General features: G+C 41.8%; 1 protein-coding gene across 3 annotated transcripts in view; it reads right to left on the bottom strand.

Moving 5' to 3' along the window:
• stxbp4 (syntaxin binding protein 4) overlaps positions 1 to 19,348 on the bottom strand; it is a 205,876-nt gene that overhangs the window by 29,382 nt on the left and 157,146 nt on the right. For all 3 annotated transcript variants that reach the window (XM_084079221.1, XM_084079222.1, XM_084079223.1), the window contains 3 exons: positions 18,168 to 18,347; positions 11,734 to 11,847; positions 11,172 to 11,221 (listed from right to left, as the gene is read on the bottom strand). In XM_084079221.1, the coding sequence (XP_083935347.1) occupies positions 11,172 to 11,221; positions 11,734 to 11,847; positions 18,168 to 18,347 (344 nt within the window). The remainder of the gene's footprint in view (positions 1 to 11,171; positions 11,222 to 11,733; positions 11,848 to 18,167; positions 18,348 to 19,348) is intronic.

Below are 19,348 nucleotides of genomic sequence, written 5' to 3'. Positions count from 1 at the left end.
TTGATTTAGTTTCGTTTATTTTGGTGGGCCATGATGCCGCCGTAATGCCCGATTTATACTTAATAGACGAAAATAGCTGATCTACAAGCTCACAATGAGTCTGCGAGCTTGCAGATCGGCTATTTTCACACCCACACACCCAGCCAAGCATAACATGACTCTACTGGATCCAATCTCGATGAGTCCTCCCTCAAATTTCCGTCTAGTTTTTATTTGTTGACGAAATTGTCAGTATATTTAGTCATAGTTTTAGTCATCATAGCTTAGTCTTTATATAGTTTTTGTCAGTGAAAAAAGGTAGTCGACTTTTTTCAAAAAAGAATTGTCATAGTTTATTACACACACAGAGAATGTATACAACAGGGGTATTCAACGTTTTTCCAGCCCAAGGACCCCCTCGCTGAAAGAGAGATGAAGCAGGGACCCCCACAACATACTGCATAAAATTGTATTTTCATAGATTTCATAGACCAACACCGAAAAATAGCCGATCTACAAGCTCAGCGCGCGAGGCGTTGTTGTGAGCTCTGTATAAACAAATGATCCAATCACACAAAGATTTGGTGGCCCCCCTGTAGTAATTCTGAGGACCCCCTAGGGGTCCCGGACCCCCTGTTGAAGACCCCTGGTATTAGACACGTGATGTGACCGGAAGATGTGAGACATGGTAAAGAACAGAATGAGTAGGAACGCGACAGTGCATCTCGTCTCATTGTTCACAGATGTGTATCAGTATGTGCTTACGCAGGTGAGAGTGGTTCAATACATTTACTGGGTCAAGCAGTATACAGTACCTATAATCCAGTCCATATAATACAGTAACTATAATCATAACAGGGGTCTTCAACGTTTTCCAGGCCAAGGACCCCTTAGCTAATAGGGAGACGAGGCAGGGAGACTACATAAGATTGTGATCAGTCCCTCCATCTTCTGATTACTAAAATGTTTTGTTTCTGAGAAAGCCGTCTATGCAACTTGGTAAGAGGATTTCAAAGCCAGCTCACTATAGCACCATATTTAGCTGATTGACTCATCAATATCTGACTGTTGAGAGTCTACAGACTCTACAGTAACTTTATTCCACAGGTGTTCGTGCCGAGGGGTGATCTCCAAGTGACCAACCATAGTCAAAATGGGTCCCATTTCTTTTTTTTTGACAGCACTATAAAAGATGTTGTGTAAAATTAAAATGATTTTGTTTTCCTTTTTTATTATAAATTATCATGTTATCCATGTTCATGTTCACAATATTGCTCTCCTGTCTCTTCTCTGTGGGTGCTCAACAACTGACAGAGGTCTTGTGTGTGTGTGTGTGTGTGTGTGTGTGTGTGTGTGTGTGTGTGTGTGTGTGTGTGTGTGTGTGTGTGTGTGTGTGTGTGTGTGTGTGTGTGTGTGTGTGTGTGTGTGTGTGTGTGTGTCGCCGATCTATGCGTTGCTCACAATGTGTCGCGATGCGACGCATTGTGAGCTTGTAGATCGGCTATTTTCAAACGATGTGTATACATGTTGAACTTGTGAAATGGGGCATTCTGCATAATGAGTACTTTTACTTTTGGTACATTAAGTATATTTTGATGCCAATACTTTCGTACTTTTACTCAAGCACATTTTGAATACCAGACTTTTACTTCTAACAGAGTATTTCTACACTGCAGTATTGATACTTTTACTTAAAGGGATATTTCACTTTAAAAAAAACTTTTGGTCATTTTATCTTCTTCTCAGGCCTTTGTGAACCCCCCAGACAGTTTTTAAGTTGCTTGATTCATTATTTAGATATTTCATATTCATTTTATCAGACACGCCCCTTCCTATACAAACCCATTGTAACTTCAAACTCCATTTTAACCATGTTATATTCATCAAAAACACCCGTCCTTGGTCCTGGTGACTCACCCTGCCCCCCTAATGTGTGAGGGGGCCGTGTTTTTTCAATTACTTTTTTCATTTATTTTTAATATTTTTTTTGTAAAATGAAAAAAATAAAATACAATAAAAAAATTTAATAAAATAAATGAAAAAAAGTAATTGAAAAAAACACGGCCCCCTCACACATTAGGGGGGGCAGGGTGAGTCACCAGAACCGAGGACGGGTGAACCAATAAGGACCATCTAACATGGTTAAAATGGAGTTTGAACTTACAATGGGTTTGTATAGGAAGGGGGCGTGTCTGATAAAATGAATATCAAATATCTAAATAATGAATCAAGCAACTTAAAAACTGTCTGGGGGGTGTGAGTGTGAGTGTGTGTGTGTGTGTGTGCGTGCGTGCGCGACTGTGTGTGCAACAGTCCGCATCACCACACAGCCGGGACATGGCCGTCAACCGCGAACCCAATCACCTGCTGCCTGTACCGAGCCGCTCTGCTGCTGCTGCCCTGCTGTGTGTGATTTGATGTGCATGGGGGTCTACGCTATGTTCCAGGCAGCGATGCGTGCCCTAGAAACACATGCACACCACTCAATGACAATGCAATGAGAATGGAGAGAAGGAGGGAGAGGAAAAAAGGAAGACCTCCGCTACACATTGAGAGGAGGAGGGGGAGCAGTGTTGCCATGTCTGCATATTGTAAGCGACTTTGGGCTTGTTTTTATTCTTGTATTGGTAGTTGCGGGTTGCGTTTTTTTGGGGCTTGTTTCTAAAGTGTATTCGCTTATTTGGGCTTTCTTCTTTCTTTCTGTTTAACGCAGTGGTTTTCAAATATTTGCACGTCAAGGACCCCCAAATGAATATGCATTTGTCCACGGACCCCCCTCCCTCCCCCCCATCTAAAATATTTTTGTATTGATTGATTGAATATTTTATTAGGCAAAACTGTCAAACAGCACAATTACAGTTTAAGCACTTTGTCTAAAAGGTCCGTCCAAAAACGTTCTTGCTGTCTTTGCAGGGCTGTTCTAAAGCAAGCCAGCAATCTACTTTTATTTTATTCTATTTTATTTTGTGCCAAGGGCCGTAGATTTCCCAATTTGTCACTTTTATTTTCAAGATTATTATTATTATTATTTTGAAAATAGCAGATGTTTAAAGTGCTCATGTTGTGGCCTACAGTGCCCTGGTCGATTCTTTTGACCTGGTTTCTTGTTTCTCTCGAAAGATCTGGCAACGCTGAGGAGGAGAGGGGGGGGGGGCAAGATTACAAAACCTCTCATTTGAGGTGTCCCACTGACCTGGAGCCGTGCAGATAAGGAAAACAGCCGAGAGACACCCTGTGCGTACGTGTGACACATTATAATAAAGCCACACGTGTATTGATTTTATAATAACAACAGGCATCGGCTATCCACGAGGACTGGTTGAACCTTTTTCTCTTTTTTTTTTTGTGTGACTAAAAATAGACTTACACAACGTCTCTGTCGGGTGGAAACCTTCTATGTTCAAAACTGTTACTTTTCAGCAAACGGGGGGTGGGAAAATAACCTGTGTTCCAATGGATACAAATGTGTTATTATTTAGTCACACGCTCTTGTTGATTCTTTTCATTGGTTCAATATTTATAAAACTCTTAAATTGGACAGCAATTTTACAAACAAAAACGTAAGAAGTTGAAACCTGGAGATGCGTGTAATCTTGGGGGTCCTTGACATGCAAACGTTTGAGAACCCACTGATGTATTAACCTAAGTTTATCAGAAAACTGGATTTAGAAGGCATTTGTAGAATGGGTATATGGGTTATGCTGGAGAAGCACACTGAGCTTACCCTCATTCACAGTGACGTAAATGGTAAAATGGTAAATGGTGCATTTATATAGCGCTTTTATCCAAAGCGCTTTACATAGATTGTGCATTACATTCACCCATTCACACACCGATGGTGGAGGAAACCATGCAAGGCACCAACCTGCTCATCGGGAGCAATTAGGGGTTCAGCGTCTCGCTCAAGGACACTTCGACACTAACTCTGGGGGAGCCCCCCAGCCCCGGGATCGAACAGGGAACCTTGCGGTTTCCAGTTCACTCTACCCGGCTACTCTACCCCTGAGCCACTGCCGCCCCACGTCAAGTGAGCAATATAAACCCATTTCCCTTGTTTGTTTAAAAAAAAAATTATCCCACGATTTTGTAACCCTTTTTTCACTCTGTGCCAAATTTCTAAGTGATCCTGGGCGCTACACTCCCCCCACCAGCCTAGGGAGACCAGGGCCGAGCTCATGCCTCCTTCAATGCATGAGAGCCAACCCCACCTAGGGTATGGGCGCTGATGACATGGAGGAGAAGACACGCCCCCAGCGCCCACAGCGTCCCCGGCGGGAATCGAACCCAGGACCTTCTTGCTATGAGGCGACAGTGCTACCGACTGCGCCACCGTGCCCCTATTTACCTTATTTGTTGACTACGTGTCCTGTTTACTCTACTTACTCTTGATCTCGCACTTCGTCGCTGTCAGGCAGAAACCTCGTATTTGGCCGCGGACCCCCATCTCAAAATATGTTGTTCCAGGGACCCCCAGAAGCAAAGATTTGAGTAAAAACTATTCACAACTATTCAATATACTGTATATTATATTCAAAGATTTGCACACATTTTCACGATTTTTCAAAAATAGCAGATCTACAAGCTCTGGTGACGCGCTATGAGCTTGTAGAGCTGCTATTTTTGAACAGCCAAAGTATAAGATAATGCTTTTTTAGCTCAAATCTAAAAGGACACAATTGCTTTCCAGGTCTTAATGGGATAAATAAAGGTTTGAAATGGAAAAAGGGAAAATAAAGTAGTCACATACTGTAAGTAGAAAGAGAACAATATAGTGCTTCCAGGTAGCTTGGATACCAGGTAAACATTAAACCTATAGCATCTGTCCAAACAACATGCAATTCTAAAGAACACGTACTGCACCTTATATAATATATATTTGCATAGAAAATGTGTAGTGTAAAGTAACTAAATACATTTACTCAAGTACTGTACTTTTTCTGTACTTTTACTTCTACTCCACTACATCTCAGAGGCAAATATACTTTTACTCCACTACAATTGTTTGAACACTTTAGTTATTAGTTACTTTGTAGATTTTGATTATTATCACAAATCATACATTAACCAGTTCAGCCCTATATACATTTCGGCCTTTTGAAAATAGACCTACAAGCTCATAATGCGTCGCATCGTGACGCATTGTGAGCTTGTACATCTGCTATTTTCAAAAGTTTTTTTAGACATTTTATACATTCGAAAACTTGTCAAATGGGACATTCTGCATATTCTACTTTTGGTACTTTATGTACATTTTGATACCAATACTTTTGTACTTTTACTCAAGTACATTCATTTTGATTACCAGATTTTTAATTATAACAGAGTATTTCTACATTGCAGTATTGATACTTTGACCTATTAAAGTAAGAAATGTGAGTATACTTTTCCCACCACTGTAGAAAACTAGCATCCATCGGGGGGAAAAAAATGACAGGAAGGGATACAACAAATGGATCGTGTTTCTAGTGTTTTGCTTATCATGATACCACCAAATGCTTTACTAAGGAGAAAATCTAAGTAAAATGTAAAGATAAGCATGGGAAAAAATAATGATACAAAAATGAGGGTGAGCAGGAAACAACATTAACCAGTTTCAACTTGGTGGCTCCGTTTTGGGTATAGGGTATTATTATAGGCTAAAATGTTTATAAAATGTTCATAATTAAATTGTTAGATTGTCGTTGCACAACGAAGTATGTACTTTAGGGCTTAAATGGATAGTTCACCCCCAAATGACTTTATTTCTATGGATTAGTCACCCCATGGAGACTTGAATTCATGGATATTTTTTTGTTTTTGTCTCATTCCTAAGCCAATAGTTTGATGACCGGCAACGGTTCCGGTAGGAGACACAAAGAGTCTCCTTTGTGTACCGGAACCATTGCCTAGCGGTCCGCTGGTCATCAAACTATTGTCTTACGAATGTGACAAAAACGAAAAAATATCCATGAATTCCCCCATGGGGTGACTAATCCATAGAAATAAATATTTTTTTTGGGTGACCTACTCCTTTAAGTGGTCCTTTAAGTTAAAACAATAATGTCTGCAACATAAGAGTCGGTAAATCAATTAGTTGATATGTCTATTAATAAGCAGTATGTGAACTGTAAGCAACAACAGTATGGTCTTCAACAGGGGGTCCTCAGAGTTACTACAGGGGGGCCGCCAAATCTTTGTGTGATGGGATCATTCTTTTTACATTAACCACTTAAACCCTAGCGCCCCTTTTCTGAGGGGAACATTAGCCGAAAATAGTAGATCTACAAGCTTCTTCGATCTACGAGCTTGTAGATCGGCTATTTTTGGCAAAGAGGTTTGGTGTATGGGGAAAAAAGAGCAGACCAAGTTTTTCAAGTGGAGGGTTTAAGTGGTTAACTGTCTGGAAATACACATTAACATGAATCCAACACAACGCTAAAGTCTATGAATCTATGAAATCAATGAAAAAGTAAAAATGTGTAAAATAATGTAGCGGGGGCAGTGGGGGAGGAAGTACTCAGATGTTTTACTTAAAAGTAGCAATACCACAATATAAAAATACTCTGTTACAATATTACAAGTAAAAGGCCTGTGTTCAAAGTACTAAAGTATTGGCATCAAAATATACTTAAAGTGCCAAAAGTGAAAGTACTAATGTTTGAAAATAGCTGATCGAAGCTCACAACTTTTCAAATAGCCCATGTATAAAATAAGGCTAAAGTGGTTAATTTATGTTGTATAAAATATAGTAATTTATATCTGCAAAGTATCTAGTAACTCAAGTTATCAAATAATTGTAGTGGAGTAAAAGTACAATATTTGCCTCTGAGATGTAGTGGAGTAGAAGTAAAAGTACGGTAGGCTACTGCAAATTGGAAATACTCTAGTAAAGTCCAAAGTAACTCAAAATGTACTGTACTTAGCTACTTTCCATCACTGAGTGGGAGTCCCTGCGTCATCTCTCTCTCAGCTAAAGGGTCCTTGGCCTAAAAAAAAACCCTGTTGAAGACCCCTGGCTTATAATGTAAGTCTGATAGATTGAATGTCATCTTATCAGGATGTAAAAGTGACCTACATACTGCATGTGCATAACGGCTATAATCTGGTGGCTGGTCGCATTTCATCAACACAAAAAAACTAAACACCAGACCTGGTACTGTACATCACGTGTACTGGTCAGCTCCCAGTTACTGATCACTATCACAATCAGCATTGCCAGATTTTGCGAGAGAAATAAGCAACCAGGTCTATGAAAACAAGCCCAAAACAAGCAACTACAGTATAGGCTACATGAGCACTTTAAACCTACAGTAGCCTATGTACTTTGGCTATTCGGAAATCGCCGATCTACAAGCTCATAGATCTGCTATTTTGGAAACAAATCTTGAATAAAAACGAGAAAAAAGATCAGTATCTTTAACAGGAGATTTTAACAGCACAAATCTTGTATGGGGGTCCCTGGCACAAACTATTTTCAGATTGGGGGGTCCGTGGACAAATGCATTTAATATAGGCGGCCCTTGACATGAAAAAGTTTGAGGACCACTGACATAGAAACATAGGTTTTTTTCAGAAAACAGATTTAGAAGACATTTGTGGAATCCCCAGAAACGAAGATTTGAGTAACAAATGTTTGCTTTAAAAATATATATATATATATTCAAAGATTTGCACACATTTTCACAATTTAAAAAAAAAATAGCAGATCTACAAGCTCATAGCGTGGCACTCGGTGCCGCGCTATGAGCTTGTATATCTGCTATTTTTTTGAATAGCCAAAGTATAAGATAATGGTCAAAGTGGTTAAATATAAATCTTTCCCGGTCTTAATGGGTTAATGTACAGCGAAAACAGAAAAGACACCAGTACACGCCCTGAGGGACTCCGCTTAAACAACGTAATGAGGTTTAAGTGGTTAAACACACGTTGTTGAGTGTGTGAGTGTGTGAACTGATGAGTCGTGCTGCAGGTGAAACAGTGGGCGGTCGTTAACAGCTCTTTAAATGCATGTTGTGGTGGAGACGCGTTTGTCGGAGCAAAGGATGCTGGGAGATGAGCACAGGCTAATGAGCTAAGCTAACGGCGGGGGCCCTCGTTACGCAGCTGTCAGGGTCAGTGACACGTGCACACACACGCGCACACACACACACACACACATGAGGTGAAATGCATTTTCTGTATATAATACTATATAGATGTTCAGCTTGTACATCTGCTGTTTTTTGCTCTTTACGAAAACCTTTGCCTATAATAACATGCCCAAAAAACATCCTTTCCCCAAAATCGATTACCGTATTTGATTCAAATTGATCATCCTCTTTAATTCGTTTGAGTTGAATACCAAGGACCTCAATGGAAACAAGACCGCAAGGATTCTTTTGAACAGACCTTTTAGACAAAGTGTTTTAACTGTACTCGTGCTGTTTTACATTTCTGCCTAATAAAATATGCAATCAATCAATCAATAGTTGATTGAATCGATTCGTTTGACCAGCTGTTGCACCCCGTCCAAAACGAGACAGTGCCAGCATTTGTGTTTTGTGCTTTTTCTTTGTCTTCCTCAGATAGGAAGAGAACACAAAACAATTGTCTATTTCTCAAATTCTACTATAGCCGTGTGAACATTATGCCGGCATAAGTATAGTAATACATGCACACACACACACCCAGCACACACGCCGTCTGAGAGCAGTCTGTTGCTATTAGCAACAGTTGAAGCGGTTCATAGGGAGGCAGGAAGCAGCGAGGAGGCGGGGCCTCTAATGAACAGCACACTGTCAATCACACACCCGACCCAGGCTAAACACACCGGCCAATCATAAACAGCTCCACTCTATCACTGTTTCTCAACATTGGGTCCGGGGTCCACCAAAGGGTCCAAGTGGACTCTTTGCGTGTCTGTATAACCAAGCAGTGTAATGAACGTACCATCGAACCAGAAACCTCTTATCTCCATATTTTAACTTTTTCTGTTTTTTCGTGAATTAATGCCCTACAGATCCACAAGCTCGCAACGCGCCGCAACGCGTTTCGAGCTTGTCAATCTACTACTTTTGCTATTTTTTGAATTTTGAATCCTGAAAAGTAACAGTTTTGGACATAAGAGGTTTCCACCCGACAGAGAGGATATTTAACCAATGAAAAGTATCATCTCCCCGTGTCTCCTAGGGTAGGTACCCTCACAAAAACATGCAGTAATCCTGGTCACTATACTGCCTCCCCCTGGCCAGCCGGGGCGCCTGATGGAGGGGAAGGGAACTGGTTGGAATAAAGTGTTCCTTCCACACGCAACGTCCTACCAGGGAAACTCTCCCCTGTCAGGTGACAAGAGGGAGTGTAGTGCCCAGGATTACATAGACAATTGGCACTGGGTGTAAAAAATGGGGTTACAAAATCGTGGAATAAATAATAATAAATAAATAAAGTATTATCAGCTAGGCCTGTCACAATTATTACATAATCGCATAATCGCCATTTTCAAACATTTTCCAAAAATAGCAGAAATAGCTGATCTACAAGCTTACAAAGCTTACCTTACAAAGTGACGCTTTGTAAGCTTGTAGATCAGCTATTTGTGCCATTTTGAAAATGATTAAATATGTCAGTAATCTCTTTGTTTATTTCAAGTTATTTGTCATGTGTGCCCTGTGGAATTTTTGATCATGAAGCCTATAAGGCAAACACATTTTTTATTCATATGTTCCGATGTTCAATGCCAAAAAACACAATTGGATCGTTAATAGCAACTATTTGAGTGGCGATTAATCGTCATCTTAAACGTGTAATCGTGACAGTCCTAACAAGAGAATGTAACTAATAACCTTTGATCCATTGGAACACTGTTCTTTTTTCCCATTTATTTGAAAAGTAACAGTTTTGGACAGAGACGATATTCTAACCATTACTTATTAACATAACATTATAGTGTTGTTCAGTGTATGCTGGAATGGTTTAACCAATTCAATCCGGGAAATAATCTGTGTCATTTTAGCTTGTAGCTATATGTCACAGGGAAATTGGCATTCCAGGGAAGCGCTCGCTTTTAGGCACGGGGCTTCGGCGCGAGCCGGGGCTTTACGAGACAGGTTTTTTTACGCGAGGCTCGCGAGGAGGAGGAGGCTCGAGGCAGGGCTTTGATACGAGGCGGCGCGAGGAGGAGGAGGAGGAGGCGCGAAGCGGGGCGTTGATACGAGGCGGCGCGAGGAGGAGGAGGAGGAGGAGGAGGCGCGAAGCGGGGCTTTGATACAAGGCGGCGCGAGGAGGAGGAGGATGAGGAGGCCCGAGGCGGGGCTTTGATGCGAGGCCGACCTGGCTTTTGTTGTTCCCCCCCACATAGCAACCAGGAAGCTACGCAAGGGGAACGCTGAACACGCGTTCACACGCACACGTGATAATAGTTATTGTCCATGACGGAGGCGCGCCACCTCAGCAGAGCTTGAGGCCTGCCCGCGCCGACCGGCCGAAGGTCTGCTAGTCGAATCAGCGCCGTCCGAGTTGTGAACCGATAGGGACAGAATAGATATTTTCATGGGTTACAGTCTATGGTTACTATCCAGTGTCCACGACGACACACATGTGTGCGTGTGTGCGTGTGCATGTGTGCGCGTGCACATGCACACGCATGTGCATGCGTGTGGCTTGCATTCATTGCCCTCTAGCATTGGTTATACAGAATTGCCTGGGTGGGTGGTAAAAACAAGCGCTCCTTTTTCAATTTCCCTGGAATGCCAATTTCCCTGTAACATATATACTGTATAACACATTGGTTTTCAAAGCGGGGGTCCTTGGTGGGGTTCCAGGGGGTCCCCAGCAAAATATACTAGCATCACAATCATTCTAACCACGTTAACCATTACTTTGCCTATTCAAAAATGGCAGATCTATAAGCTCATAGCGTGGCAGATCTGCCATTTTTGAAATATTATGAAAATTTGTGCAAATCTTTGAATACATATATTAAAAAAAGAATACTTAAATCTTTGCTTCTGGGGGGTCCCTGGAAAAAAATATCTTCAGATGGGGGTCCGCAGCCAATAAACATATAATTTTGGGGGTCCTTGTCGTGAAAAAGTTTGAGCACCAATGATACAGCAATATATACGTTTTTCAAAAAAACTGCTAGGATTTAGAAGACATTGTTAGAATCGGCCTCAGGTCTTAATGGGTTAAGGCACTGGAGGAGTTTGCCAGACAGTCAGTACAGTCTCTCTTACCTGTAGTTCACGGAAGGGCCTTGGTTTTCAACCAGATACTCTTGAACTGTCTGCGAACAGAGACAAAAAAAAAAGTCCACCGCGTCACTTGCGTCATCAGTAGGCCTGCACACACAATCCCACGATGCAACTGTTCATTGTTCTGCTCAAGGGTGAACACCTGCGCTGCCACATCACTTAGAAAGGTTTCTTTCGCGCAAGTTTTTGTCTACGTTATATAAATCACGATCTGAGCTCAATTTTTGGAAATAAGTTTTCGGAAGAAGTGGCCTTTGCAATAAAGCCCACAGTTCTCCATTAAAAGCTCAAATATAAATGTGTTCTTCAGTTTCTATGAGCCACAAAACAACAAAAGGATGACACATTCACAATCACAGACATTTTCAAAGGGAGCTGGCCATGAAAACCTAAATGCTAAAAGCTCACAATGAGCTTGTACTGTTAGATCTGCTATTTTTGGTGAATGTTCCCCAGACTAGGGAAGTCGTTTGGCGGCCCCATTGTATTAAGTGTGAGGACCATCTAGGGGTCCCGGACCCCCCCTGCTGATTATTTCTCTCACCTCCACGAAGCTAAGGAGTTTCCCTGTGGATATCTCAAAACCCTTTTTGGCCCCTTCGCTCTTCCGTAGCTGACATTCCAGGACGGCCACCTTCTTCTTCAGCTCCTCTGTGTCCTCCTGGGGAGGAAAACATGAAAACGAGAAGAAGAAGAAGAACAAGAAGGTTTCAACTGGTTCTAGTGAAAACCCGCCCTCCCTCGCTGCAGTTGCAGCCAATAGCAGTCGTTTCCGGTAGCATTTCGGACCGGATATAGAAAGATGGCGGACTTCAAATCGCTGAAAAACAGCCTTCAAAACGGGTCTATAGAAACCAATGGCGCCACTTTGTCCATTCTTTTTTATAGTCTATGAGTTGTATCAACAGAATAATAATAACTATGGGGGGAAAAACTGTTTCTGAATGTGGTACATTAGGTCCTGAGACATCTGTAGCCTGTAGGCCTCTGTGAGCCGAGGGGCGGAACAGTGCATTGTTGACGTGACGATACTAACCCATTATAAGACCTGACCATACCTTCTAAATCAGCTAGTTCTCACACTTTCCCGATTTTTAAAAAAATGATAAAAAAAATAATAATATAGCCAACGCAAAAATCTAAAATGTCAGATGCTTTCCCGAGCCATGCTTTATAACGAGCCAGGAGCCTTAGACTGACAGCGTAGAATAGATAGACTCGAAGGAAGTGTGAAGTGATTTTTCTTTTTTTGTGCGAGCTCTTATCACGTTTTTTCCGTGAGAAAGGAGAGGATAGAGGTAGAGTTACAGCAGGAGAGAAAAGAAAACCAAAAGACAGAAACAGGTCAAATATCTTAAGACATACTGTACTATACATATAATATACAGATATTTTTTTTTTTTTTAAGTCCCTTCATCGAGACACTGAACCCCTAACTGCTCCTAGATGAGCAGGTTGGTACCTTGCATGGTTTCCTCCGCCGTCTGTGTGTGTGTGTGTGTGTGTGTGTGTGTGTGTGTGTGTGTGTGTGTGTGTGTGTGTGTGTGTGTGTGTGTGTGTGTGTGCGTGTGCGTGTGCGTGTGCGTGCGCGAATGAGTGAATGTAATGGACACTGTAAATATAAACGCACCATTGGTGCTATATAATTGCAGCATGCATTCACCCTTTATGAAGCTCATCAAGGATACCTTTCTCCTGAGAGTACAATGGCAGTTCATTAGACAACTGAGTCCATTAATGTGTCTGTCTGTGTGTGCGTGTGTGTGTGTCCCACCTTCAGCCCACTGATGTGATATGTCGCTGTCACCATGGGAACAAGTGTCTCCGAGTCCTCCACACAGTGTACAGTATTCTGAATGAGACTATGGAACAATGCTGTTCTATTTCCGATCTATTCATTATTCCATTATAATGACATATAATAAGATATTATATTATACCTTAGTAAGTCTTGTCTAATAGCATGCTAGATGCAGAGCATTGTGGGCTTAGACCAGTGATTCTCAACGTTTTTTAAATGTCAAGGACCCCCAGAACTCTGAGAGTTACAGACCTGTAAGGGGTCCATTTGAAACCGCCTCAAGGAACCCTAAGGGTCCCTGGACCACACTTTGAGAATCACTGGGCTAGAAAATGTCACTTGTGTTGAAATGGTGGTTTTTAGTTTTGACTTTTATTTTGTTATTTTTTTGACTTCAATTTCGTTTTAGTTAGAACATATTGTCCATAGTTTTGTTTTAAGAATTGACTAGTTTTAGATTATTTTTTCATCTAGTTTTTTTCAGGTTTCATGAGGAAAGCCTTGATTTATCGAAGCTGGAAAAACATAGGATGGAAGAATGCCTGACATCATATGATGATAGTGGAGATAGTTTTGCATTGCTTGAATTTTGTTTTGATTTTAGTTTATCTGAGTTTGAATTTAGTTTTGAATTTAGTTTGTCGAGTTTGTATTTAGTTTAGAATTTATTTTGTCAGAGTTTGTATTTAGTTTTTATTTTAGTTTGTCCAGTTTGTATTTAGTTTAGAATTTAGTTTGTCAGAGTTTGTATTTAGTTTTGATTTTAGTTTGTCAGAGTTTGTATTTAGTTTTGATTTTAGTTTGTCGGAGTTTGTATTTAGTTTTGACTACAGAAAAATGCTTGTCTTAGTTAAACTACTGCACAATAACCCTGCGTCTTACCATCAACCATGCAGCAGCTCAGCTTTTTTCCATGCATCTATTTTGTTTGGTTTGTATTGTTGTTTTGTGTGTATTTTTGTACAGCACACCCAGGTTGAAAAGTCAGGGAGGTGTGCGAAGGTATGAATAATAAATAACATCAAATCTGTGTAGCCTGAGGGCTAGTGCGGTGCAGTCACACTGCAGAGCACCCAACGCTCGCCTCGCACGCACCAGGTGCTGGACGCCTACTCAGCACATCATCATCGTCAGCTGGTCATCTGGGAAACCTTGTATGTGCAGAACCCAGCGGTTCTTCAAACAGCTTTCACGGTGCAGTAAAGCAGTGGTTCTAAAAAAACGTGGGGTCCTTTGTAGGAAAAAGCAATGGTGTGTAAAGTAACTAAGTACATTTACTCAAGTACTGTGCTTAAGTACAAGGTACATTTTGAGGTATTTTGACTTTTCTTGAGTATTTCCAATTTTCAATACTTTTACTTCTACTCCACTATAAAATATTGTGCTTTTACTCGACTACAATTATTTGAAAACTTTAGTTGCGAGTTACATTGCAGATATAAATGATTACATTATAAAACATACATTAACCGCTGTAGCCCTATTTTAAAACTAGGCTATTTGAAAATAGCAGATCTACATGCTCACAACGCGTCGCATCGCGACAGTTGTGAGCATGTAAATCTACTATTTTCAAAGATTTTAGTACTTACTTTTGGAACTTTAAGTATATTTTGAAGCCAATACTTTTGTGCTTTCACTCAAGTTAACATTTTTAACACAGGCCTTTTACTTGTAACAGAGTATTTTTATATTGTGGCATTGGTACTTTTAAGTAAAATATCTGAGTACTTCTTCCACCACTGGGCAAAAGTAGTTAAAGTAGCATCACAATCATTTTAAACACTTCATCCATTTATATGTTGGCTATTTTTTGAAAATATTTGAAAAAATATCGTTTAGATTTCTTGGCGGCAATATGTGGGTACTTGAGATGAAAATGATTGAGATACTGCAGTAAAGGACCCACAGAGTGGCCCACACACCCGCATCTGCAAAGACCTTGTAAGAGCTGTTAAAATCTTTTCAAAATGATTCAATATTTTCCAAATGTTTTTGAAACTATAGCTTGTAGATCGGTTATTTTCAAACAGCCAAAGTATTACAGTACATGGGGCTGACGTGGTTAACGTACGTTGTGCTTGTAGATCTTGCTCTAGAGCTTGTAGATCGGTTATTTTCTAATAGACAAAAATATAAAATAGTTAATAGTTCAAGTATATAATACTGTTCCTCATTTTGCTGGGGGCCGCCACGGAGAACCCCCTCGAGAACCCCTGGGGGTCACAACACATTGCAAAGCGACGCGCTGTGAGCTTGTAGATCGGCTATTTCCGCTACTTTTGCACAATGATCTTGTGTGACCCAAAAAACTAAAGTTTAAATATGGAGATAGAAGGTTTTCCTTGCTGATGTGCAGGTGGCTGTGCTGTTTCACACAGGAGGGTCTCTGCCAGGCGGGAGGTTGCTATCCAGATTCTATATAAATAACCTCTGGTTGGACACGTCACTGAGACATCATGATGAGGCAGGCAACACAGAGACGCAAGCACACTCACACCAGAGACAGACAGACACATACAGAGAGAGAGACAGACAGACACATACACACAGAGAGAGAGAGAGAGAGAGAGAGAGAGAGAGAGAGAGAGAGAGAGAGATACAGACACAGAGAGAGAGAGAGAGAGAGAGAGAGAGAGAGAGAGAGATACAGACACAGAGAGAGAGAGAGAGAGAGAGAGAGAGAGAGAGAGAGAGAGAGAGAGAGGGAGAGAGAGAGAGAGAGAGAGAGAGAGAGAGATACAGACACAGAGAGAGAGAGAGAGAGAGAGAGAGAGAGAGAGAGAGAGAGAGAGAGAGAGAGAGAGAGAGAGAGAGAGAGAGAGAGAGATACAGACACAGAGAGAGAGAGAGAGAGAGAGAGAGAGAGAGAGAGAGAGAGAGAGAGAGAGAGAGAGAGAGAGAGAGAGAGACAGACAGACAGACAGACAGACAGACAGACAGACAGACAGACAGACAGACAGACACATACAGAGAGAGAGAGAGAGAGAGAGAGAGAGAGAGAGAGAGAGAGAGAGAGAGACAGACAGACAGACAGACAGACAGACAGACAGACAGACAGACAGACAGACACATACAGAGAGAGAGAGAGAGAGAGAGAGACATACAGGCACATACACACAGAGAGAGACAGAGAGAGAGAGAGAGAGAGAGAGAGAGAGAGAGAAGAGAGAGAGAGAGAGAGAGAGAGAGAGAGAGAGAGAGAGAGAGAGAGAGGAGAGACAGACAGACACATAAACAGAGAGAAAGAGAGAGAGAGAGAGAGAGAGAGAGAGAGAGAGAGAGAGAGAGAGAGAGAGAGAGAGAGAGAGAAACATAGTGAGACAGACAGACAGACAGACAGACAGACAGAGGCAGACAGACAGACAGACAGGACAGACAGACAGACAGACAGACAGACACTCACTGAATAATACAAAAGCGAACACTGACCTACATTCACAAGGCTGAGATCAGGAGGAGCACAGAAAACACGGAGAAGAGGAAAGAACAGAGGAAGGAGTTAAAATGATTGTGATGCTAACAGTATGTTAACAAATTCTGCTGGGGACTTTTTTGCTTGGTCTTTACCGTTCGCGCAAATTTATCTTAATATAGATACAAATCATCGAAGTATATTTAGCTTGCTGCTTAGCAGAAAAGGAAATTAGAAAATAACACGTAAAGATATTTTAAAATATATTTTCGTGAACGGAAGTGCCAGCTTCCTCTCGGATTTTCGGGAGGTGTGGTGTCCAGACTCTATATAGCGTTGGTTCTCAAAGTGGGGTCCGGGGGCCCCCCAGGGGTACCTGAGGGAGTTCCAGGGGGGTCCCCCAGCTAAATGATGGACAGGACCAAATGGACCCTTATGGGTGTGTAACTCTGAGAGTGTACAAATGGAAACCAAATGGACCCCTAACGGGTCCATTTGTTCCATTTGTACACTCTCAGAGTTAGATTAACATTGATTTTACGATATGAATTGGGGTCCCAGAGATGTAAATGCCATTAAATGGGGGTCTGTAGCCTAATGCATGTCAAACTGGGGGTCCTTGAAATTAAAATGGTTGAGAATCACTGCTAGAGTCGTAAAAAATCTTATCTTATGGGGGTCCCTGGCTTATCTTTTCAAATGGGGGTCCGCGGGCTAATAAGTGTCTATTTGGGGGTCCTTGGCATGAAAAAGTTTGAGAACCACTGCTATATAGCATTCGGAGATTGTGGAATAGTTGTCTGGCTACGCGATACTAGTGTCAAAGTGTCCTTGAGCAAAGACACCGAGCCCCTGACTGCTCCCGAAGAGCAGGTTGGGGCCTTGCATTGGTCTCCTCTGCCATCGGTACGTGAATGTGTCAATGTTAATGCACATTAATATAGCATGGAATAGTCCCCACTCCTTGGGGTGTTTTTTTTGTCACTCTATATTTGCACATTATGTGAAATTGTTTTCTTTGCATCTACCCATCCTATAACTACTAGGAGCAGAGAGGGCTATTCTACGGCGCTCGGGGAGCAATTAGGGGTGGTTAACCCATTAAGACCGAGAACACATCTGTCATTTTTTATTTCTTTGGCTATTCTGTGCCGCGCTATGAGCTTGTAGATCTGCTATTTTTGAAAAAAATGTGCAAATGTGTGCACATTTTTCTTTGAATATATATATATATCTTTTAAAGCAAACATTTGTAACTCAAATCTTTGCTTCTGGGGGTCCCTGGAACAAAGTATTTTGAGGTGGGGGTCCGTGGGCAAATGCATATCATTTTGGGGGTCCTTGACATGAAAAGGTTTGAGCACCACACGTTTTTTCAGAAAACTGTTAGGATTTAGAAGACATTTTGTAGAATCGGCCTCAGGTCTTGATAGTCCTGCCCATGGGGACATACATCGACACATTGCTGGCCTGGCCTGGCCTGGCCTGGCCTGGAATCGAATCCTGGGACAACCAGGGCCTCTGGCTTCCCAGGCGGGTTCACTAACCACAGCTATACATCGTGAAGCACTGTACACAAAGGCACTATATAGCTAAATGCTTTATTTTTCCTTTACCATTTACCCATCTTGTTTTAAGTCACTTTGACTTAAAACAACAACAAAAAAACACGTTGGACTGAATGTGTTTAGCACACGTTGCTAGCCAGTGATCCACCTGCACGGTGCATCGACACGTCTAAAACACCCTCCAAGCCGTTTACCTTGGCCTGGGGGGGCATCTGCTCCAGCCTCTGGGTCTTCAGCTCGGCGATCTCCGCCTCCAGGAGGTGGATCACCTCCTCGTAGTCCATCTCCATCCCTCGAGTGTGTTTCTGAGCCTCCTCCGCCAGCTGGATCCGGCTCCGCAAGGCCCGGCTCTCCTCCACTCCGGCTTTCACCTCCTACCACAGGGGAGAGAGACATGGTAAGAGAGAGAGAGAGAGGGTGAGAGAGGACTTGAGTAGCAGTAAAATATGTAGCTCTTTTTTTTTTCTTTTTTCTTAAAGTGGCACTATTAAGTCATTTTGTCCAATCTGTATGGTAGAGCAGGGGTCTTAGAAAAAGGGATGCTAGGGTTCAAGTGGTTAAGGTAAAAAAAGAAATGATATCGCACAAAGATTTGGCGGACCCCCTGTAGTAACTCTGAGGACCCCCTAGGGGTCCCGGACCCCCTGTTGAAGACCCCTGTGGTAGAGTATGTTAATACAAATAACTTATACAATTGGGGTGGTTGTATTTGGTCTCCCTGCTTGAGACATTTAGATCATGTCAAATGTCATGACCAGGTTCTGACCAAAATGTTGACCTAAAGGTCCAGATTAAATGTATCCCCTGAGCAAGCAGGCAGGTTCTATTAGCTCAATGGTATGAATGTCTGCACTTGTGCAGGAAACCAGGTTCAAAACCAGGGTAGAAGAGGAACGTTACAGACTGAAGTGCAGCTTTAAGTGATGTATGCTTTGTCCTAATCTAAATCTGCAATCTAACTTGTAACTAAAGTTTTCAAATTGTAGTAGTAAAGCGTACAATATTTGCTTCTGAGATGTAGTGGAGTAGAAGGAGCACGACAATGATAAATGGACACACTCAAGTAAAGTAAAAAGTACCTCAAAACTGTACTTAAAGGGATAGTTCACCCCAAAAAGATATATATTTCTATCGATTAGTCACCCCATGGAGACATTTTCGTTTTTGTCTCATTCCTAAGCCAATCATTTGATGACCAGCGGACCGGTAGGCAGCGGTTCCGGTAGGAGAGACAAAGGAGACTCTTTGTGTCTCCTACCGGAACCGCTGCCGGTCATCAAATTATTGTCTTAGGAATGAGGCAAAAACTAAAAAATATCCATGAATTCAAGTCTCCATGGGGTGACTCATCGATCGAAAAAAAAAGTAATTCTGA

The sequence above is a fragment of the Gymnoscopelus microlampas genome, assembly GCF_963454915.1.
Source record: "Gymnoscopelus microlampas genome assembly, chromosome: 14".
In the NCBI taxonomy this organism is placed as follows: Eukaryota; Metazoa; Chordata; class Actinopteri; order Myctophiformes; family Myctophidae; genus Gymnoscopelus; species Gymnoscopelus microlampas.
The sequence above is the reverse complement of the archived record's forward strand: the minus strand, read 5'-3'. Positions and strand labels throughout refer to the sequence as shown.